Raw genomic sequence first — 22,320 nt, 5'->3', positions numbered from 1 at the left:
TTGGAAGCAGCCGTGAAATAGGATTTTCTTAAAGATGCTGTAGAGCAAATTCCATGATTTGCTTCTCAGTACATTATATACGTGTGAAATGAGTTGCTGAAAGCACACGTGCAGAGCTGTTAAACTCTGTCCAACTGAGCAGTGGAAGTCTCACCCGTTTTTCAGCTCAGGTTTTGGTAACCAGGCAACCTTCAGCCCCGTGGTTACGGTGGAGCCACGGAGACGCAAGTTCCACCGTCCAATCGGCCTGTGCATCCCCCTACCCCCCTCCTGGAGGGACAGCCCCCGTGACGCGGGGGGCAAAAACTGAACCTATCTACTGTTTTTCAGCTCAGGTTTTGTTTAGGCGGGGCAAAAACTGAACCTATCTACTTCACAGCCACCTGTCTACGTCAGATCACAGACAGTTTATATAACCTGCATTCTGTTACTCAACTGGTACGATGCAAAGACAGTCATTAAAACATAACACGCTCAGAGACTGCAGGTAGATCTGTTCTGATATCTGCGAATGGTTTAGTTAGTTGTTGCTGTTGCTAAATTCAATACATTTGAGGGGGCGGAGCTACAGGCGACACACCCCACCCAGTCTCAAGCAGAGAAGACTGCTGATTTTCTCACCATTTCAAAGCCTAATTTAACATACTTGTCTGTATTTTTTCTTCATTCGAGTTTGGATGGGTAGTTATAAACACATTCCTCTGTGGTGTGATTAACTCCACCTCATTTTCAGTTCTGCTTTAAAGCATCTTTAAGTCATGGGGGGGGGAAGATTTGCCCTTTCTCAGAAAGTACATTTACATATAGCAGACACTCTTATCCAGAGCGACTTACAATAAGTACAGGGACGTTCCCCTGAGGCAAGTAAGGTGAAGTGCCTTGCCCAAGGACACAACGTCATTTGGCACGGCCGGGAATTGAACGGGCAACCTTCTGACACTTCTCTTCACTTACTCTCTAACTCTCACTGAGACTTCTCTTCACTTACTCTCTAACTCTCTCGCTCACTTCAGTCTTAATCACCCACTGGCACACACCCTGTGCCTGGTGACATCACTCACCCTGTGCCTGGTGACATCACTCACCCTGTGCCTGGTGACATCACTCAACCTGTGCCTGGTGACATCACTCACCCTGTGCCTGGGACATCACACACCCTGTGCCTGGTGACATCACACACCCTGTGCCTGGTGACATCACACACCCTGTGCCTGGTGACATCACACACCCTGTGCCTGGTGACATCACACACCCTGTGCCTGGTGACATCACACACTCTGTGCCTGGTGACATCACACACCATGTGTCTGGTGACATCACACACCCTGTGCCTGGTGACATCACACACCCTGTGCCTGGTGGCATTTACATTTCTAGGCTCCTAGTCTCCACTCGATCCCTCCACACTCACTTAACTCTAATTCTACTGCATTGTATGCACTGTTTGGTTTGCAGTAGGGATGGGCATAATTAATCGACGATCGATTATCGATCATTAAGAATTTAGTCGATAACATTATTTGTTCATCGATAAAACTAATGCGTGTTCTGTTGCGTAGTGTGAGTCTTGAAGGATTGCAATGGATTTTGCTATGTGGCAGCAATTAAACATTTTACCAAATGAAGCCAATGTTTGGAAAAAAACGCCACAGGTCTACTCAATTACCGGCGAGTTTCCATGTAGCTATTTCAAAAGTAAATATGAAGAGGTCACGGCGAAGTGTAGCGTGAGACCATATTGACTAAAAAATTACTTTGTTCACTGCAAAACTGAGTATAAATACAACTCCTCCACGACTCAAATGATGTACCACTTGAAGAACGTAGGCTACATCCGACCCTGGTTAGTGGCGGTGCATCCTGTTCTTGGTGCTAGCACGGAGGAGCTGCAATGCACAACGAGCAGAGAAAATTACCCAACGGATCTGTAAGTCCACCGAGATGGATATGCTACCCTTAAGTATTGTTGAGGGCGAAGGTTTTTATGAAGCTTTGTTAATTAGCCAGAAAAAAACGAGGGTCAGTTGTGTTTGAACACAGGCTTCTAGTTGTCGGCTCCGCTTCTAGGAGTTACAGAAATAGTTGTTTTTCTTGTAATACCTAGTAAGGGGTCCCATTATCGTCCACCTAGTTCTCGACGCTCGTTAGCAATCTTACCAAAATGTCGTTATAATACAAATTAAAAACACCTATATTATAACATTCTGGTATTGAAATCCAATCCGGGTATGCCTAGAAATGTTACTTTCCTGATTTTAGCAGTTAGCCAGGGGGTCCCATTATCGTCCACCCAACCACTTTCAATGGAGAATTGTCAGTTTGACGCTGCGGAAGGCAGATGCTACACATATGGTTTGAGAGCGTATTTACATACTCAAATCTCGAAGTAAGAAGCTGTAATTTGGTGTGCAGCACTATAAGATGTGTACATATCGATGAGTTACTTTCTTTCGTTGCTGCTGCATATCTTCTTTAAAGGGGCAATTGACTGCAAAACCGATTTTACCTTGTCATTGTTGAAAAACGACAGTTCGGAGGGTAAACTGAACATACCGTGAATATCAAAGTCTATTGACACCTCTTTCCTATTCAAATCTCAAAAAGAAAAAATTTGGCTGTAAAACGCTAGCTTTTCAACAAAGCCACCGGTCCTACGTAGGACCGGTGATCGCCCTCTTATTGGCTCTGGTCTGTATCTTTGTCACGCCCCAGAATTTACATCCAGACCAGCCAGGGCGATACTAGTTTAGCTGCGCGCTGCTCTGTGTAGGCTACTTATAAGGAATTACAAAGAAGAACGTTTTGAATTATAACAAGGATATTGATATGGACCACGGTCGTAAATGCTGTGTTCCAGGCTGTACAGGGAAGGCTAACACTCACAGTCTTCCCAAGGAGCCAAACATTCAACAGGCATGGCTGCTGTTGTCTAGTATGAGAAGATCCTGGCGAAGTTCGACACTCAATCATTCATTTGCTCTGAACATTTCACCCAAGACAGTTTTGACAACCTTGGACAATTTCAAGCAGGATATGCTAGGAAGCTGAACCTGGAAAGAGGTGCTGTTCCAACCGTATGCTCATTGCAACCGCAAGCTATAAGGACAGTAAGATGTTGTGCTAACAGTTATTAGCAATGCTAACGTTTCCTGTATATAGCATACCAGGTAGAATGCTAAATACGTTTCTACACACATCAAATGACTCTAGCTAGACTAGCTGTAGTCGGCATTAGAAGGGAAGCTTCCGAAAAATAGCCAGAAAACAAACTGCAGTCTGGCTTATTGCTAACGCCTGTCTAGATAATCTATTTGAAAGAACTGGAGAAAGGCAGGTTTTAGATACAGGATACATTAGCATTGCTAGTAACTGTTACTAGTAACACCTAGACTGTAGGCATGTAAACAAGTTTAGCTTGCTAGTTAACGCAAGAGCATGTGATAATTTAGCCTAGTTTATTGGCAATGGGGCTAACGTTGATTCATGTTCCTGACTGTGTTTCACTCAAATAAATAACCTGTGTAATGAAAATCTACAATTCACGATGCATGTTTGTCCAGATCTTTGTCATGTTATTTTACAGCAAGATATCTAGAGCTAGCCTAGCTAGCTAACTGAAGCCGAGTAGAATCACGATTGCAACAACGTTTGGTTGCTAAACTGTAGCCTAATGTTCTACCCACCTAAGTCAATCCAGTTTGCTTCAACAACAGAAGTGGAAACAAGTAATGTTATCATTTCAAATGTTATATAGTCAATCTGTTGAAAACAGTGTTGTGTAGACACAATAGATTTATTTGCGCGTTTTTATTTCAAGTCTCCAACTTCAGTGTTTCAGCGAGTGCTGCTGTTGGCCGTGTTGCGTTTTTGCTCCCAGCTTCACTCGTTGATAACCAACCAATCAGCGCGCAGCTTATCGAAATATTAATGAGCATAACATAAAAGGAGAAAAGCTAGTGTTTTTTCCCGGGAACATTTCAGACGATCTGTAAGAGGCCATAGAACAGCACCCGGGCCATTTTCAACCCAACCAATGTTACATACCCTATTCGGAGACCTTAAGGAACAGTGTGAAATACCCCAAAAAAACAGTCAATTGCCCCTTTAAGAAATTAACGGAATAAATGGTTGTGGACGATAATGGGGCCCCGAACGTTGGAGATTTAAAGTGGACGATAATAGGGCCCTTTATACTAGGCTACAGATCTCAATGCGGAAACACGCTGTGTTTTTTTCAGTTTTCACTGCATTTTAATATTGCCTATAAATTGTGAATTTTAATATAAAAATGTTAATGATTAATCGAAAATCGATCGTTAATTCTCCCGGCGATCGATTAAGACAATTTAGTCGAATGCCCATCCCTAGTTTGCAGTGTTTAGTACGTGGTGCTAGGGCGCAGCTGAGCAACGTATCACAATCAAATGTTTCATTTCAGTTGATAAGGATAGTTATTGATCATTTTTAATTACCCATTTTTAATAACGGTTAGGATAATTTGAGGGGAATTCAACCACTTTAACAACTATCAAGGCACATATGTAGTAATTAAAAGGTCGACGCAACGATAAACAAGTGCAAATTCACAATGGTACATGCAAGCAATGATTGCGGATCGACCGACCAATCATAGAGCTATAGAAGTGCTAGTCCCGGCCCGAAACACAGGTTAGCACCCAGAGGGGTTGAAGAGGCCAAGGAGATGACTTCAGTTGGTTATCGTGTTCTCATTTTTGGCTGGAACATATTTTCCGCACAGTTCCCATACAGCTGCGTTTGTTACAGTTCAAAAGTAAGAAACTACAAAACGTGACCTGCACAGTTCGTAGCGCTAGCTGGTAGGGATGCTCATTATTAACCGTGTAACCGCTAACCGACAATACCAATGTTTGTAACCGACAATACGAACATTTACTGGTTAATACAATCGCGGAGGCTCTCAAGTTTGATCAAAAGTCTGGTGTGAGATTAATTCCATTAATTGTATATAGCGGGACACGCTGTCTCTTAACTTCTCAGCGTGAAAAATGCGAGATGTTGCGTGAGACATGGTCAAAATGCGCGAGTCTCACGTCGAATGCATGAGACGTAAGAGCCCTGAAATTGGTTAAACATTGTTGCTAATTTAGCAACAAAGCTGCTAGATTTAGCAACTTTTCATCTTCCCAAAAAAGTGACAATCGCGTTTTCTTTATTAAGCAGCAGCAAAATAACTAACTGTACATTTGTGTTGTTAGAGCCGCCAATCATGCAGCCAGCTCTCTCGGCTTCAATGGGGTAATTGTTTTGCAGAGCAGTTTTTGCTCTGTTGTTTATTTAAAAAGCAATCGCTTTGTAGGGGGAAACTAACATTTGTTGTATTGGTCAGACAATCATCCATTCTACATTTATAATCCTGTCGGTTCAAAGTTAGTAGTCGTTAATGATCGTCAGTTAGCGTTCAAAATCTTTTTTCATAACGAGCATCACTACTCGCCAACACTAGAAATGGGACGAGCCCCACAAGGGCCAACTGAAGTCAACAGATGCGTTCTCGTGGACCGGTCCACTTGCCAAGGTATTCGGGAACAATTATTTAGGGTTCCTCTCGGTCTGTCCGTTGGGGCCCGCGGATGAAAAATGAACCAGAGGGGAGAAGCATTCGTCATGAGGCCTCCAGATACTGCTGAACCATTAGCATAGTTTCACACACAGAGAGAGAGAGAGAGAGAGGCAGAGCGAGGTGAAGGAGGAGATGGGGGAGAGCAAAGAAGTCGTGGAAAAGAGAGGGAGGGGTGGCAGGAGAGTAACTCTTTCAAGGCACTAAACAAACAAACAGTCAGGCTGCATGCAAAACCTTTTTATTTATTTATTTATTTTTTTCAGGGACAGGAAACACAGTAAATCAAGCCGGGAAATAGTTTTGCTGGCTCTTATTTTTCGCAAAATGTTCAGGGAATAATTTGCAAAAACTGCCTGCAGTTGTGCTTACCAGGCCTCGTTCTTCTTCTATTGGTTAAGCGATAAAAAAAATTACAAGAAATATCTGGCGGATTCCCTGCTGTATTTTATGCACCCCCCCCAACCACTCCACACCTCAACTTACTACCCTCTCTCTGTTTCTCTCACTCAATCGCCCTCTTTCTATGCAGACTGCACCGTCACCCTCATGTCTCTCTCTGTCTCTCACTCGCTCACACTCTTACTGGGCAGCATCGATGGCACCTGTTAGCCCAAGAGAACCAACCCAGAAAATCATCCATCTCTCCTCTAACTCTATCTCTCCCCCCCCCCCCCCCCCCCCCCCCCCCCCGGTGTCTCCCCAGGCCCAGATGCAGCAGCAGGCATCGGCGGTGGGCATGGTGCCCGGCGGGGCGGGCGTGGCCGCGGGCCCCACGGCCGACCCGGAGAAGCGCAAGCTGATCCAGCAGCAGCTGGTGCTGCTCCTCCACGCCCACAAGTGCCAGCGGCGGGAGCAGGCCAACGGGGAGGTGCGGGCCTGCGCCCTGCCCCACTGTCGCACCATGAAGAACGTCCTCAACCACATGACCCACTGCCAGGCCGGCAAGTCCTGCCAGGGTGAGTTGGGGGGGGGGGGACACATATTTTTGAGCTAGTCTTGCCCCTGAGTGGAATAGACAGACATTTCTGCCCGTATAGATAGAATCATAGGATCATGCATGTTCTTGTTGCGCTGCGTGTTGGGCCTCAGATGGTTCTGTGGCCCTCTAGACATGTTGAACTGTGTCCCTTGTAGTCCTTAAACCTTTTCGCAAGCCCTTTTGTAGTGAAAAATAGAAACAAAAAAGTCTCTGAGGGAAGATGAAATGAAACTGGGCCTTCTTAAACCAGCACTTTTGTCTGTAGTTACACTCAGAACACCTCACAAAGTTGAACCGTTTACCTAAACTGTACGGATGCTCAGATTTCATAATGTGCTGGAACGACAGCAGGCAACATCAGCCGCTGGCTGTTCCCCTCCTGGACCCCCCCCCCTCCTCCCCTCCCCCGTCTCCTCCTCCCACTCTAGGACTGTTAAGTTCTCTCAATGGTGCAAGACGCCAGCAAACATAAATCCGTGACTTGTTTTAAAAGCCTGTCTGGGTGCTTAGGCCCAGTGTAAACAGTGGAGCTGCTCTCGTCTCGGTGGGTGGGGCCTCTGGGCCGGCGGCTCCAGGGAGGGCTCAGCATGTCTGGGGGGGGTGGTAGTGGTAGGGCCCCGACCTCTGACCCCTGTCCTCAATATTGCTGATGGGCCCCAGGGGGAATGGGGGAGGCCAATGGCTGGAGGAGTTACACCTAGCAACCAGACTTGTTCGGTCGCCCTTCACCTAAGTGCAGTTTTTCTTCTTGTATTCTCAAGGGCCGTGCTAAGTGGGTATTTTAATACATTTGGTGTGGCCGTGTCCTTTCAGATAAATCCATTTTTCACAGAAGAAATACGGTATCCCTCCTCGGGTTGGGGATAAAACACGTTTCACTTGTCTCGTGGAGTTTGATCCCTGTTACTCCGTGACGTCTACCATCTGATTATCAGGCTTTTGAAGTCCTTATTACCTTGATTAGTTCACTTCCACTCAGACTTGAATGCGCTTCACACAACCCCAATGACTCTCGGCTTCACACAACCCCAATGAAGCACTGAATATTTCCTCCCTCTTCCTCTCTCTCTGCAGTGGCCCACTGTGCCTCGTCCAGACAGATCATCTCCCACTGGAAGAACTGCACGCGGCACGACTGTCCCGTCTGCCTGCCGCTGAAGAACGCCAGCGACAAGAGGACCCAGCAGCGTGAGTAACCCTGACTGAGCATGCTCAGTCCAGCTACGTTACCATGGGTAACAACCATACTACACCAGCAGGGAGAGAGGACTAGTGACCAGCAGGGAGACAGGACTAGTGACCAGCAGGTAGACAGGACTAGTGACCAGCAAGTAGACAGGACTAGTGACCAGCAGGGAGACGGGACTAGTGACCAGCAGGTAGACAGGACTAGTGGCCAGCAGGTAGACAGGACTAGTGACCAGCAAGTAGACAGGACTAGTGACCAGCAGGGAGACGGGACTAGTGACCAGCAGGTAAACAGGACTAGTGACCAGCAGGTAGACAGGACTAGTGACCAGCAGGGAGACGGGACTAGTGACCAGCAGGTAGACAGGACTAGTGACCAGCAGGGAGACAGGACTAGTGACCAGCAGGGAGACAGGACTAGTGACCAGCAGGTAGACAGGACTAGTGACCAACAGGTAGACAGGACTAGTGACCAGCAGGTAGACAGGACTAATGACCAGCAGGGAGACAGGACTAGTGACCAGCAAGTAGACAGGACTAGTGACCAGCAAGTAGACAGGACTAGTGACCAGCAGGTAGACAGGACTAGTGACCAGCAGGTAGACAGGACTAGTGACCAACAGGTAGACAGGACTAGTGACCAGCAGGGAGAGAGGACTAGTGACCAGCAGGGAGACAGGACTAGTGACCAGCAAGTAGACAGGACTAGTGACCAACAGGTAGACAGGACTAGTGACCAGCAGGGAGAGAGGACTAGTGACCAGCAGGTAGACAGGACTAGTGACCAGCAAGTAGACAGGACTAGTGACCAGCAGGTAGACAGGACTAGTGGCCAGCAGGTAGACAGGACTAGTGGCCAGCAGGTAGACAGGACTAGTGACCAACAGGTAGACAGGACTAGTGACCAGCAGGGAGAGAGGACTAGTGACCAGCAGGTAGACAGGACTAGTGACCAGCAAGTAGACAGGACTAGTGACCAGCAGGTAGACAGGACTAGTGGCCAGCAGGTAGACAGGACTAGTGACCAGCAGGTAGACAGGACTAGTGACCAGCAGGTAGACAGGACTAGTGACCAGCAGGTAGACAGGACTAGTGACCAGCAGGTAGACAGGACTAGTGGCCAGCAGGTAGACAGGACTAGTGACCAGCAGGTAGACAGGACTAGTGACCATCAGGTAGACAGGACTAGTGACCAGCAGGTAGACAGGACTAGTGACCATCAGGTAGACAGGACTAGTGACAAGGACTACACAGTGATGGATGATAGATAGACACAGTGACAGAAGATAAACACAGTGACAGACAGGACAGGCCAGTGTGGCTGTGTTTGGTGTTCAGTGGCGCCACCTGCAGGCGGCTCTCCCTCCTCCCAGCCCGGCTCTGTACCGGCTCGCTGGCTGCGAAAAGCCGTCGCGTCCGAGTGGATTCCTGTGGATCGCTGGGGCCTGGTAACCCGACACCCGGGCAGGGGGGAGGGGCCCGCTCTCAGAGGCTGCGCTCTGATTGGCCGGAGGCCCCGTGACTGGTTTAAATGCCCCTGCAGAGGCAGCATGCTCCTGCTGTCAGTGCTCAGCCCTGAGGCCTGGAGACCAGGGAACCCCCACATACCTGCACATGTGGATTGAAACGTCAAATACGTATTTAGTCACAAAAATAAATATAGAAATGCATATTTTATAATGTTAGGATTATTCTCTTTTTATTTTTCTAGTTAGTTGCAATGTTTCAGGATGTTGTTTTATCATCCAATACAGATGAACAGGAAGGTAAACCTTTTCTCCCTCCCTCCCTCCCTCCCTCCCTCCCTCCCTCCCTCCCTCCCTCCCTCCCTCCCCCCCCCTCCCCCTCTCCCCCTCCCTCCCTGTCTCCCTCCCTGTCTCCCTCCCTACCTCCCTCTCTCTCCCCCTCCCTGTCTCCCTCCCTGTCTCCCTCCCTCCCCCCCCTCTCTCTCCCCCTCCCTGTCTCCCTCCCTGTCTCCCTCCCTCCCCCCCTCTCTCTCCCCCTCCCTGTCTCCCTCCCTGTCTCCCCTCCCTCCCTCTCTCTCCCCCTCCCTGTCTCCCTCCCTGTCTCCCTGTCTCCCTGCAGCCATGCTGGGCTCCCCAGGCTCCAGCCTGCAGGCCTCCCTCACTGCGGTGGGCTCGGCTCCACCCAGCGCCCCCCTCCATCACCAGCACCAGCCACATCGACCCCAGCTCCATGCAGAGGGCCTACGCAGCGCTGGGCCTGCCCTACGGGAACCAGTCCCCCCGGGCAGCAGAACTCCCAGGGGGGGCCCCAGGGCCCCCAGCACCAGCAGCTGCGCTCCCTCAACGCACTAGGTACCACGCTCACGTACTGTGCACACACACACACACACACAGCCTACACACACACACACTCAAACTCAACGCACTAGGTACCACACTCACGCTCTCAACACACACACACTTCGACCTCTTTCTCAAACCCCTCGTCTCTCTCTCTCTCTCTCTCTCTCTCTCTCTCTCTCTCTCTCTCTCTCTCTGTCTCTGTAACTCTTTCTGTCTCTCTCTCTGTCTGTCTCTCTCTGTCTCTCTCATTGTCTCTGTAACTCTCTGTCTCTGTAACTCTCTCTGTCTGTCTCTCTCTCTGTCTCCCTCTCTCTGTCTCGGTCCCTCTGTCTCTGTAACTCTCTCTATGTCTCTCTCTCTATGTCTCTCTGTGTCTCTCTCTCTCTCTGTGTCTCTCTCTCTCTGTGTCTCTCTCTCTCTCTCTGTGTCTCTCTCTCTCTCTCTCAGGCACCAGCCAGATGAGCATGCCAGGAGGGATGGGCGTGTCGTCGGAGCAGGGCAGCATGCACTCAGACTCCCTCCCCTCGTCCCTCAACAAGTGAGTCCTCCAGCCCCCAGAGGGCCCTCCAGCCCCTGCACGTCCTGTCAGAGGATCTCTCAGCGTCCTCACTCACCAGAATCTTCCTCTCTCTCCCTCCCCCCCTCTCTCTCCCCTCTCCTCTCCCTCTCTCTCGCCCCCACAGTCAGCTGATGCCAGACGGGTCGGTGCCGGGCAGCATGGGGACCCTGCCGGCGGCCACGCCCCTGTCCTCCTCCGGGGTGAGGAAGGCGTGGCACGAGCACGTCACTCAGGACCTCCGCACTCACCTGGTGCACAAGCTGTGAGTACGCCCCCCCCCTGTCCTCTACCCCCCCCCCCCCCCCCCCCACCGTGACCCTCTCCCATGGCCCGCCTGACGTTCCCCCCCCCCCCCCTCCCCTCCTGTTCTCGTTTCCCTCCCAGAGTACAAGCCATCTTCCCCACCCCGGACCCGGCCGCGCTGAAGGACAGGAGGATGGAGAACCTGGTGGCCTACGCCCGGAAGGTGGAGGGGGACATGTACGAGTCAGCCAACAGCAGGGTAGGGGACCGCCCGCACACACACACACACACACACACGACACATATTAGAACGTCGCCATACCCCAAGAGAGGCGTCATGCCATCAGACCGCGGATATCAATTCACTCGACGGTGCTTTTCGGCACGGGAAACGGTTAAGGTTGTAACCCCCCGAAGAAAAAAAACAACTAAACAAACGCATGTTCTCCCATGTGCCCATTCCAGGACGAGTACTACCACTTCCTGGCTGAGAAGATCTACAAGATCCAGAAGGAGCTGGAGGAGAAGAGGAGGTCTCGGCTGCAGAAGCAGCCTGGCATGGCCCAGCCCAACGCCATGGGCCCCAATCAGGGCCCACGGCCGACCAGTAAGAGCCCGCCACCCCCCCTCTCCCCCCCAGCTCACTCTGGCCTATCACAACCTGCCCCTAGCTCGCCCTGCTGTTGGACACCAGAGGACGCCCTGTCCACTTGCTGAAAGGCCCCGTTTGACTAACTCTCCCTCTCTCTCTATCTCTCAGATGGACCGGTGCCTATGCCCAATGTGCCAAATCAGCTCATGAACCGCATGCAGGTGTCCCAAGGTAAACCCCCCCCTTTCTGAAACACACACATGTCCCCACATGTCCCCAGACACGCACTGTGACTCCAACAGGCGGGCGGGAGAGGGGTAGAGGGGGTGGGGGGGGCCCTAGGTTTGTTTCAACTAAGTTGATTATGCGCTGCAGGGGAGATTTAATTACGCCACCCCGCCCACACCTCTATTCCCCGAGTGGTGTTAACCCACTGCTGAATGTGTGTGTGTGTGTCCCACAGGACTGAATCAGTTCAGCCCCATGGCCATGCAGAGCGTGCAGATGTCCCAGACACCCATGGGGGCGCGGGCCGCCTCCCCCATGACCCACCCCCAGCAGATCAGCATGGGCTCAGTCCCAGCGGTGAGACCTCCTCCCTCCTCTCTCTCGCTCTCGCTCTCATCCTCCCTCCACCTCTCTCTCTCTCTCTCATCCTCCCTCCACCTCTCTCTCTCTCTCTCTCTCTCTCTCACTCATCCTCCCTCCACCTCTCTCTCTCATCCTCCCTCTCTCTCTCTCATCCTCCCTCTCTCTCTCTCTCTCTCTCTCTCTCTCTCTCTCTCTCTCTCTCTCTCTCTCTCTCTCTCTCTCTCTCTCTCTCTCTCTCTCTCTCTCTCTCTCATTCTCCCTCCACCTCTCTCTCTCTCTCTCTCTCTCTCTCTCTCTCTCTCTCTCATCCTCCCTCCACCTCTCTCTCTCATCCTCCCTCCACCTCTCTCTCTCTCTCTCTCTCTCTCTCTCTCTCTCTCTCTCTCTCTCTCTCTCTCTCTCATCCTCCCTCCACCTCTCTCTCTCTCTCTCTCTCTCACTCATCCTCCCTCCACCTCTCTCTCTCTCTTTCTCCCTCTCTCATCCTCCCTCCCTCCACCTCTCTCTCTCATCCTCTCTCTCTCATCCTCCCTCCATCTCTCTCTCTCTCATCCTCCCTCCACCTCCCTCCTAACCCTCTCAGCATTAGAAGTTTTCGTATCCTGTCATTTATGTATTCCCCCACCCCTCTCTCTTTTGTCCTCTCCCCCGTCCCCCCAGATGGGCATGTCCCCCTCCAGGATGCCCCAGTCCCAAGGCATGATGGGGGCTCACCCCAACAGCATGGTGGGCCAGACAGCCAACCAGGGCCAGTTCCTGCCCCAGAGCCAGTTCCCCCCCGCGGGGGGCGGGGGCATGAACATCAATCCCGGCCAGCCGTCGGCCCAGGCCGCTGTCACTCAGGTGAGGAGGCGGGGCCTGCCCAGTCGAACCCCGGATGTCGTCTGCGCGGGGGTTCACTCCCCCCGAGGACGCTATCTGTGCTTTTGTGTGTGTTCATGTCTGAGAGAGCCAATCGTGTCCTGTGCCCCCCCTCCTCCCCTCCCCCTGCAGCAGAACTCTAGCCTCCCCCTGAACGCGCTCAGCTCCCTGGGTCCCCAGATGGCCCCGCCCCCCCTCCGCGCCACCCCCGCCGCCGCCAGCCTCCGCCCTGCAGCACCACGCCCCGCCCGCGCCCCCCCAGGCCCAGCCCTCCACCCCCGCCGGCTGCGGGCCCGGCTCCACCCCCACCCACGGCTCCGCCTCCGCCCTGGGCACGCCTCCCCCCGCCCCCTCCCGGCCGCACACGCCCCTGCAGCCCCAGGCGGAGCCCCAGGCGGGGCAGAGCCTGCCTCAGCTCCCCAGGACGCCGGTGAGACACCTCCCCCCCTCTCCTTCTCCCCCCCCCCCCTCCCTCTCCTTCTCCTCCTCCCCCTCCCCCCTGCCTTCCCATAACCCAGCCCACACCTGGTTCCATTCACAGACACTACTCGCATTTCCCATTTGAAAGTGATTTAGAGTGTCCGGGTCCTGAAACAAGACGGTTTTTCAAGTTAGACGGATTTTCCGGGTTCTCTCCCGCCTCCAGCTTTCTGATACGACCGTGCGCCTAATATCTCTCTCTCCCTCTCTCCTCTTTCCCTCCCTTCACCCTGCCCTCCACCTCCTCTCTCCCTCCACTCCCTCCCTCCTCCCCCCTCCCCCCCCCAGCTGTCCCAGGGGCCGGTGGCCAGCGTGGAGCACCGCGTGCCCACCCCGGGCTCCGTGGCGGAGGTCCACTCCCAGCAGGCCCTGCCCGGGGTCAAGGATGAGCAGCTGAAGGAGGAGGACGAGGAGGAGGAAGAGGAGGAGCGCGGCGGCAGCAGCGGCTCGGGGAAGAAGCAGGCTGACTTCAAAATGGAGGTAAGGGCGTGGCGTTTACGGCGAAAAGTCAAGAAAGTATTTCGATAGATGGAATAGATAGGATTGGTATTAAGTCATGATTTAAACAGCAACAATACTCCTACTAAACTGGGCCCTTCTCTAACCCCCCCCCCCCCACACACACACACACACACACACACACACACAGGATGAAGATACCAAACCCCTGTCTGTGAAGAAGGAGGAGCCGGACAGGCTGGAACCAAAGCAGGAGCCGATGGACGTGGAGGACAGGAAGCCCGGCGTGAAGACTGAACCCAAAGAGGAGGACGAGGGCGGGGCCAACGGCACAGTGGCCTCCACCTCCCCCACCCAGAACCGCAAGAAGAGTGAGACGACACACACACACACACGTACACACACTCACACCTGGGAGTGTCCCATCAAGGCAGAGGCCCGGTTCTCTGTGCTCGTGTCTAACCTCCAGCCTGTCTAACCTCCAGCCTGTCTCTCCTCCCCTGCCCCACCTCCCCTCCTCTCCTCCAGTCTTCAAGCCCGAGGAGCTGCGGCAGGCCCTCATGCCCACCCTGGAGGCTCTGTACCGCCAGGACCCCGAGTCTCTGCCCTTCAGACAGCCGGTGGACCCCATGCTGCTGGGCATCCCGGTGAGGCGAAGCACGCACACACACACACACACACACACAGGCTTCGACACACACACATAGATACCCATGTGCACCGACGCACGCTTCCGTCCCCGCGGGCGCGGCATGACATAGATCGACACGCACGTGAGCCGCCGTGCGTTGGCATTCCTGGACCCTTCAGACGTGTGGGGGGGATCATTTCCTCTTTCGCCGTGTTCATCGTCCCCCCTCCCCCCACCAGGACTACTTTGACATCGTGAAGACCCCCATGGACCTGTCGAGCATCAAGCGGAAGCTGGACACGGGCCAGTACCAGGAGCCCTGGCAGTACGTGGACGACATCTGGCTCATGTTCAACAACGCCTGGCTGTACAACCGCAAGACGTCGCGCGTCTACAAGTACTGCTCCAAGCTGGCCGAGGTGTTCGAGCAGGAGATCGACCCCGTCATGCAGGGCCTGGGCTACTGCTGCGGGCGGAAGGTGAGGGAGGGAGGGAAGGAAGGAGGGAAGGTTGCTGATGGTGTGGAAGGCGTGTGTGTACATTTTCAGCCGTAGGAAGAACCGATAAGAGTGCTTAGATGCGCCAGTAGCCAAACATGCCTACACCCCTAATCCTAGATATGTTCTAACTGTGTGTGTGTGTCTGTGTGTCCGTGTGTGTGTCCGTGTGTGTGTCCGTGTGTGTGCCCCCTACCCCCAGTATGAGTTTTCCCCCCAGACCCTGTGCTGCTACGGCAAACAGCTCTGCACCATCTCCAGGGACGGTACCTACTACAGCTACCAGAACAGGTGAGACCTGGGGATAGGAAAGGAAGGAGGGAGGGGAGAGGGAGGGGAGGGGGGGAGGGTTGAGTCGAGGCCACAGAGGACCTGTCCCTTAACAGCTGAAATAGATAAACCAACACCATGTGCTTAGAAAGGACCCCTTCCCCCCATCCCTTCCTCCCGTGACACAGCCAGGACAGCGGCCCATGCAGCCGTCCGGACCCCCGGCCAGCTCCTGGGCTTGTGCCCCCCCCCAGGCACCCTGTAGCAGCGCCACTGCGCCCCCCTCTGGTCACAGAAGGCTGCTGCAACCCTCATCTCGGCTAGGACGCATGGCAGCTCCACATGGTTCTATCCAGGCTGTTACAGTCTGGCTGTCAGTGACCCCACTCCAGACAAGGAGATACTTTGGAAAATATGTATTTATCTTTTAGACTTTTTAAAGTAAATGCATCAGTCTGGATGGAAGGACATAAGTTCCATTCCTAGTGTTCAAGTTCAAGTTCAAGTTCAAGTCTTTTATTTGTCAGGTGCACAGAGCAACACAAGGTTAGACTGGGCACTGAAATTCTTAAGACAAGACAACGCAAGCACTTGGCATAACATAACATATAAGTACACAGAACAAATTTACATCTATGCTGAGCTTAGATAAGTGAACTTCCTAAATATACAGATAACAATAAATAAACGACTATACTAACCCTAACACTAAAACTTCCTAAATTACAGATAACAATAAATAGTACGCTATACTAACCCTAATACACAAAATTTGCAAATTTACAGATCAGTGACTTTGTCAATGACCAAACAGGAGCCTGGTGGCGAGGTACAGTAGTGCAATGTTACTGAAGAGCAACCAGTAGCTGAAAGTGACAGTGTATAAGTGACTAGTGTGCAGTAAAAATGTCCATATCAGTGTCCATTGAGAAGCCTGATGACCCTTGGGTAGAAACTGTTGTCCAGTCTGCGTGTGCGCGACCGGATGCTGCGGTAACGCCTGCCAGAAGGCAACGGGGTAAAGAGACTGAAGGATGGGTGGGAACAGTCTCTTAGAATCCTGCTGGCTTTCCTAAGGCAACGTGTGTGGTAGGTGTCCTGTAGGGCTGGGAGCTTCCTGCCGATGATGAACTCAGCAGAACGGACCACACTTCGTAGGGCCTTGCGGTCCCGGTCTGTGCAGCTCCCATACCACACTGTTATACAACCAGTCAGAATGCTTTCTATAGTGCATCTGTAAAAGTTAGTAAGGATGACTGAGTCCATACCAAACTTCTTCAGTCTCCTCAGGAAGAAGAGGCGCTTACGGGCCGTTTTGACCACCTTGTCCGTGTGAACAGACCAGGTGAGGTCATTGCTGATGTTCACCCTGAGGAACTTGAAGCAGCTGACCTTCTCCACTTCCGATCCATTGATGAATAGGGGTGCATGCTCCTCCTCCTGCCGCCTCCTAAAGTCCACAATCATCTCCTTGGTCTTGCTGATGTTAAGAGAGAGGTTGTTGTCCTGACACCATGATGTCAGGGTGTCAACCTCCTCTCTGTAGGCTGACTCGTCACTGTCAGAGATGAGGCCCACGATGGTTGTGTTGTCAGCAAACTTAACGAGGAGGTTGGAGCTGTGCGTAGCCGCACAGTCGTGGGTGAACAAGGAGAACAGGAGAGGGCTGAGCACACAGCCCTGGGGGGTGCCTGTAGTGCTCTGTGTTGGCCAGTTGCATGCTCTACCTAACTCGGTATTACTTTACTCATTAGTGGCTCCAGTAGCGCCACGCTTTTCCAGAACCAGCGTTAAGCGCTGCGTTTCTTTTCACCTCAGCGTCCCACACACCGTTTTATATAGGGTTGTGCGCCTCGTCCATTACTGTTTACAACGTTAGCAGGACTAGAGCTACTTGGTTGCCGTTGCCTGAGAAATGCAAGGTTTGGCGTGAGAGCGTGTGACATGGTTAAAATGCGTGTCTCACGGCCAATGCGTGAGATTTGGCAGCCCTGTTAAAAGGTGCATAGCCTACTTTACAGTTGAATATTAGCTGATATTTGACTACGTACATTTAACCGATACAAATGCTGCTAATGCTTGCTAGGTACGCAGCTACCGACGCTAGCCAGCTAGAAACGTCAACACACTTTTTTATTTTTTTTAATAAAATGATGCAACTTTACCTGTACAAGTGACTTTTGTGCATGGACAAGTGAAATGTTAATGTACTTGTCCAAATGACAAGTGCCTCAAAAAGTTAATGTTAAGCCCTGCTGTTACCTCTACCCTGCTCCTGTCCCCTCTACCCTGCTCCTGTCACCTCTACCCTGCTCCTGTCCCCTCTACCCTGCCCCTGTCCCCTCTACCCTGCCCCTGTCACCTGCTCCTGTCACCTCTACCCTGCCCCTGTCACCTCTACCCTGCTCCTGTCCCCTCTACCCTGCTCCTGTCACCTCTACCCTGCTCCTGTCCCCTCTACCCTGCCCCTGTCACCTCTACCCTGCCCCTGTCATCTGCTCCTGTCACCTCTACCCTGCCCCTGTCACCTCTACCCTGCTCCTGTCCCCTCTACCCTGCTCCTGTCACCTCTACCCTGCTCCTGTCACCTCTACCCTGCCCCTGTCACCTCTACCCTGCCCCTGTCACCTCTACCCTGCTCCTGTCCCCTCTACCCTGCTCCTGTCACCTCTACCCTGCTCCTGTCCCCTCTACCCTGCCCCTGTCACCTCTACCCTGCCCCTGTCATCTGCTCCTGTCACCTCTACCCTGCCCCTGTCACCTCTACCCTGCTCCTGTCCCCTCTACCCTGCTCCTGTCACCTCTACCCTGCTCCTGTCCCCTCTACCCTGCTCCTGTCACCTCTACCCTGCCCCTGTCACCTCTACCCTGCCCATGTCACCTCTACCTGTCCCCTCTACCCTGCCCCTGTCACCTCTACCCTGCTCCTGTCACCTCTACCCTGCTCCTGTCCCCTCTACCCTGCTCCTGTCCCCTCTACCCTGCTCCTGTCACCTCTACCCTGCCCCTGTCACCTCTACCCTGCCCCGTCACCTCTACCCTGCTCCTGTCACCTCTACCCTGCTCCTGTCCCCTCTACCCTGTCCCCTCTACCCTGCTCCTGTCACCTCTACCCTGCCCCTGTCACCTCTACCCTGCCCCTGTCACCTCTACCCTGCTCCTGTCACCTCTACCCTGCTTCTGTCCCCTCTACCTGTCCCCTCTACCTTGCTCCTGTCCCCTCTACCCTGCTCCTGTCCCCTCTACCTGTCCCCTCTACCTTGCTCCTGTCCCCTCTACCCTGCTCCTGTCCCCTCTACCTGTCCCCTCTACCCTGCTCCTGTCCCCTCTACCCTGCTCCTGTCACCTGCTGCTACAGTGTGTGTGCCGGCTGCAGTTCACCCAAACATGTCCTTGTCACCGACAGGTACCACTTCTGTGAGAAGTGCTTCAACGAGATCCAGGGAAACAGTGTCACCCTGGGCGATGACCCTGCACAGCCACAGACGTGAGTACACACACACACACACACACAAACCAAGCCACTACCTGGACTTGTCTACTTCAGCCTGGCTCTGCTGGGGGAGGTTGTGTGAGGAGTTGCAGCCTGGTTCTGAGTGGTGGGTGGGTGGGGCTTCCATTTTTCCGGGAGCACCCCATTGGCCCAGTTATGGTGACAGTCTTAAAAGTTGATAAAAGCGTCTTCCGAATGAATAACAAGTCAAATATGAATGAAACGAAAAACGCACCAGAGCTCGGTGTTTGAATGGTTTCAAGTAGCATATTTAGAGTCCTTATCAGACCCAGTTCTGCTGTTCCCTTGGTGGGCTTCATGCTCCGGTTATCTGCTGTACTAAGTCCCCCTCTGGTCCTCTCTGCCTCCAGGATGATCTGTAAAGACCAGTTTGAGAAGAAGAAGAACGACATGTTGGACCCTGAGCCGTGAGTGTCGTCATGACCACCCCCTGGTGGAGGAGGCGGAACAGGATGAGATCCTGGTGTCTTAACGCTGATGTGCTCTCTCTCCTCCTCCCTCCCTCTCTGACCCTCCCTTCCTCCCTCCTCTCCTCCCTCCTCCAGGTTTGTTGAATGTAAGGACTGTGGAAGGAAGATGCACCAGATCTGCGTGCTGCACTATGATGTCATCTGGCCGTCGGGGTTAGTGCCACCCTCTCTCTTCTCTCTCTCTTCTTCTCTGTCTCTTTCTCTTTCTTTCTCTCTCTCCTCGCTCTTTTCTTCTCCCCCCCTCTCTCTCTTTTTTTTCCTCTCTCCTTTTTCCTCTCACTTTCTTCCTCTCTCTCATCCTCATCCTCCCTCTGTCTTGCGATCCTAAATTTAGCCGACTCGGATATGTGTTTGGAAAGATGACTAAGGTGAAGGGTTTTGACGGTTTTCTTGTGGTCTCTCCCGTGGTCTCTCCCGTGGTCTCTCCCGTGGTCTCTCCCGTGGTCTCTCCCCAGCTTCATCTGTGACAACTGTCTGAAGAAGTCGGGCAAGGCGAGAAAGGAGAACAAGTTTGCAGCCAAGAGTGAGTCAGAGCCTCCGTCAGCATTCAGAGCCTCCCTCAGCTGTCAGAGCCTCCCTCAGCTGTCAGAGCCTCCCTCAGCTGTCAGAGCCTCCGTCAGCTGTCAGAGCATTCAGAGCCTCCGTCAGCTGTCAGAGCCTCCCTCAGCTGTCAGAGCCTCCCTCAGCTGTCAGAGCCTCCGTCAGCTGTCAGAGCATTCAGAGCCTCCGTCAGCATTCAGAGCATTCAGAGCCTCCGTCATGTAGCAGAGCCTCCCTCAGCTGTCAGAGCCTCCCTCAGCTGTCAGAGCCTCAGTCAGCTAGCAGAGCCTCCGTCAGCTAGCAGAGCCTCCGTCATGTAGCAGAGCCTCCCTCAGTTGTCAGAGCCTCCCTCAGCTGTCAGAGCCTCAGTCAGCTAGCAGAGCCTCCCTCAGCTGTCAGAGCCTCAGTCAGCTAGCAGAGCCTCCCTCAGCTGTCAGAGCCTCAGTCAGCTAGAAGAGCCTCCCTCAGCTGTCAGAGCCTCAGTCAGCTAGCAGAGCCTCCCTCAGCTGTCAGAGCCTCAGTCAGCTAGCAGAGCCTCCCTCAGCTGTCAGAGCCTCAGTCAGCTAGCAGAGCCTCCCTCAGCTGTCAGAGCCTCAGTCAGCTAGCAGAGCCTCCCTCAGCTGTCAGAGCCTCCCTCAGCTGTCAGAGCCTCCCTCAGCTGTCAGAGCCTCCGTCAGCTAGCAGAGCCTCCCTTAAGATGACACTCACAAACGAAACATCATGATGATCATCCTAACCCCCTCCCCCTTCCCCCAGGGTTGCAGACCACACGGCTGGGTATGTACATCGAGGACCGGGTGAACAAGTACCTGAAGAGGCAGAACCACCCGGAGGCGGGGGAGGTGTTTGTGCGGGTGGTGGCCAGCTCCGACAAGACGGTGGAGGTGAAGCCTGGCATGAGGACCAGGTAACACACCACGGAGGGGGGACACGCGTGTTTGACGTGTTCTGTTGGTCAACATGCAAGCAGTTAGAATGAAGAATAGCATTTGTTAGGTTTTATATACAGTGCCCTCCAAAAGTATTGGAACAGTGAGGCGAATTCCTTTATTTTTGCTGTAGACTGAAAACATTTGGGCTTGACATCAAATAATGAACGTGAGACCAGAGATCAACGTTTCAGCTTTTATTTCCAGGTATTTACATCAGGATCTGATACACAACTAAGAAAATATCACATTTTGTTTGAATCCACCCATTTGTCATGTGATCAAAAGTATTGGAACAGATATACTTAAAACATATTTAAGTGAATAAGACTTAATATTTAGTTGCAAATCCTTTGCTTTCAATAACTGCAGCAAGTCTGTGACCCATTGACGTCACCAAACTTTTGCATTCTTCCTTTTTGATGCTTTCCCAGGCTTTCACTGCAGCCTCTTTCAGTTGTTGTTTGTTTTGTGGGGTTCCTCCCTTCAGTCTCCTCTTAAGCAGGTAAAATGCATGCTCTATAGGGTTTAAGTCTGGAGATTGACTTGGCCAGTCTAATACCTTCCATTTCTTGCCCCTGATGAACTCCTTTGTTGTTTTGGCAGTGTGTTTTGGGTCATTATCTTGCTGCATGATGAAGGCTCTGCCAATCAGTTTGGTTGCATCTTTCCTTAAATTGGCAGACAAAATGTTTCTGTAGACTTCCGAGTTCATTTTGCTGCTGCCATCATGTGTTACATCCTCAATGAAGATTAATGAGCCCGTCCCAGAAGAAGCCATGCAAGCCCAAGCCATGACATTACCTCCACCGTGTTTCACAGATGAGCTTGTGTGTTTGGGATCATGAGCAGTTCCTTTCTTTCTCCAAACTTCAGCCTTTCCATCACTTTGGTAAAAGTTAATTTTGTCTCATCAGTCCATAAAACTTTGTCCCAGAATTTTTGAGGTTCATCTCTGTACTTTTTGGCAAATTCCAGCCTGGCCTTCCTATTCTTCTTGCTAATGAGTGGTTTGCATCTTCTGGTGTAGCCCTTGTACTTTTGTTCATGAAGTCTTCTGCGAACAGTAGATAGTGATACCTTCACTCCTGCCATCTGGAGGTTGTTGCTGATCTCACTAACAGTTGTTTTAGGGTCTTTCTTTACAGCTCTCACAATGTTTCTGTCATCAACTGCTGATGTTTTCCTTGGTCTACCTGTTCGACGTCTGTTACTTAGTACACCAGTAGTTTTCTTCTTCTTCAGGACATTCCAAATGGTTGTACTGGCTATGGCCAATGTTTCTGCAATGGCTCTGATTGATTTTCCATCTTCTCTAAGACTCACAATTGCTTGTTTTTCACCCAAAGACAGCGCTCTGGTTTTCATGTTGTTTTCACCTCTGAATACAGTCTGCATAGACAAAACCTATCTTACCCAATCTGAACCTGAGTGTAGACATTCAGTGGTATTTATTGATTGAATAATGTATGTAATAGGACACACCTGGGCAACAAAACACACCTGTCAGTCACATGTTCCAATACTTTTGCTCACGTGACAAATGGGTGGGTTCAAACAAAAAGGTGATATTTTCTAATTTGTGCATCAGATCCTGATGTAAATA

At 52.0% G+C, this 22,320-nt stretch overlaps 1 protein-coding gene across 1 annotated transcript in view; it reads left to right on the top strand.

Moving 5' to 3' along the window:
- Nucleotides 1–22,320, top strand: part of LOC124483616 (CREB-binding protein-like) — a 33,285-nt gene that overhangs the window by 4,522 nt on the left and 6,443 nt on the right. Inside the window, 24 exon segments of the mRNA XM_047044134.1 lie at nucleotides 6,306–6,558; nucleotides 7,656–7,769; nucleotides 9,855–9,925; nucleotides 9,927–10,010; nucleotides 10,012–10,087; nucleotides 10,526–10,616; nucleotides 10,762–10,899; nucleotides 11,022–11,139; nucleotides 11,346–11,487; nucleotides 11,641–11,703; nucleotides 11,936–12,057; nucleotides 12,724–12,906; nucleotides 13,057–13,154; nucleotides 13,156–13,354; nucleotides 13,693–13,884; nucleotides 14,054–14,234; nucleotides 14,392–14,510; nucleotides 14,734–14,973; nucleotides 15,194–15,282; nucleotides 18,668–18,748; nucleotides 19,126–19,182; nucleotides 19,321–19,398; nucleotides 19,701–19,768; nucleotides 20,542–20,692. Of these exon segments, the coding sequence (XP_046900090.1) occupies nucleotides 6,306–6,558; nucleotides 7,656–7,769; nucleotides 9,855–9,925; nucleotides 9,927–10,010; nucleotides 10,012–10,087; nucleotides 10,526–10,616; nucleotides 10,762–10,899; nucleotides 11,022–11,139; nucleotides 11,346–11,487; nucleotides 11,641–11,703; nucleotides 11,936–12,057; nucleotides 12,724–12,906; nucleotides 13,057–13,154; nucleotides 13,156–13,354; nucleotides 13,693–13,884; nucleotides 14,054–14,234; nucleotides 14,392–14,510; nucleotides 14,734–14,973; nucleotides 15,194–15,282; nucleotides 18,668–18,748; nucleotides 19,126–19,182; nucleotides 19,321–19,398; nucleotides 19,701–19,768; nucleotides 20,542–20,692 (3,008 nt within the window).

Source organism: Hypomesus transpacificus, chromosome 21, assembly GCF_021917145.1.
Source record: "Hypomesus transpacificus isolate Combined female chromosome 21, fHypTra1, whole genome shotgun sequence".
In the NCBI taxonomy this organism is placed as follows: Eukaryota; Metazoa; Chordata; class Actinopteri; order Osmeriformes; family Osmeridae; genus Hypomesus; species Hypomesus transpacificus.
The sequence above is the reverse complement of the archived record's forward strand: the minus strand, read 5'-3'. Positions and strand labels throughout refer to the sequence as shown.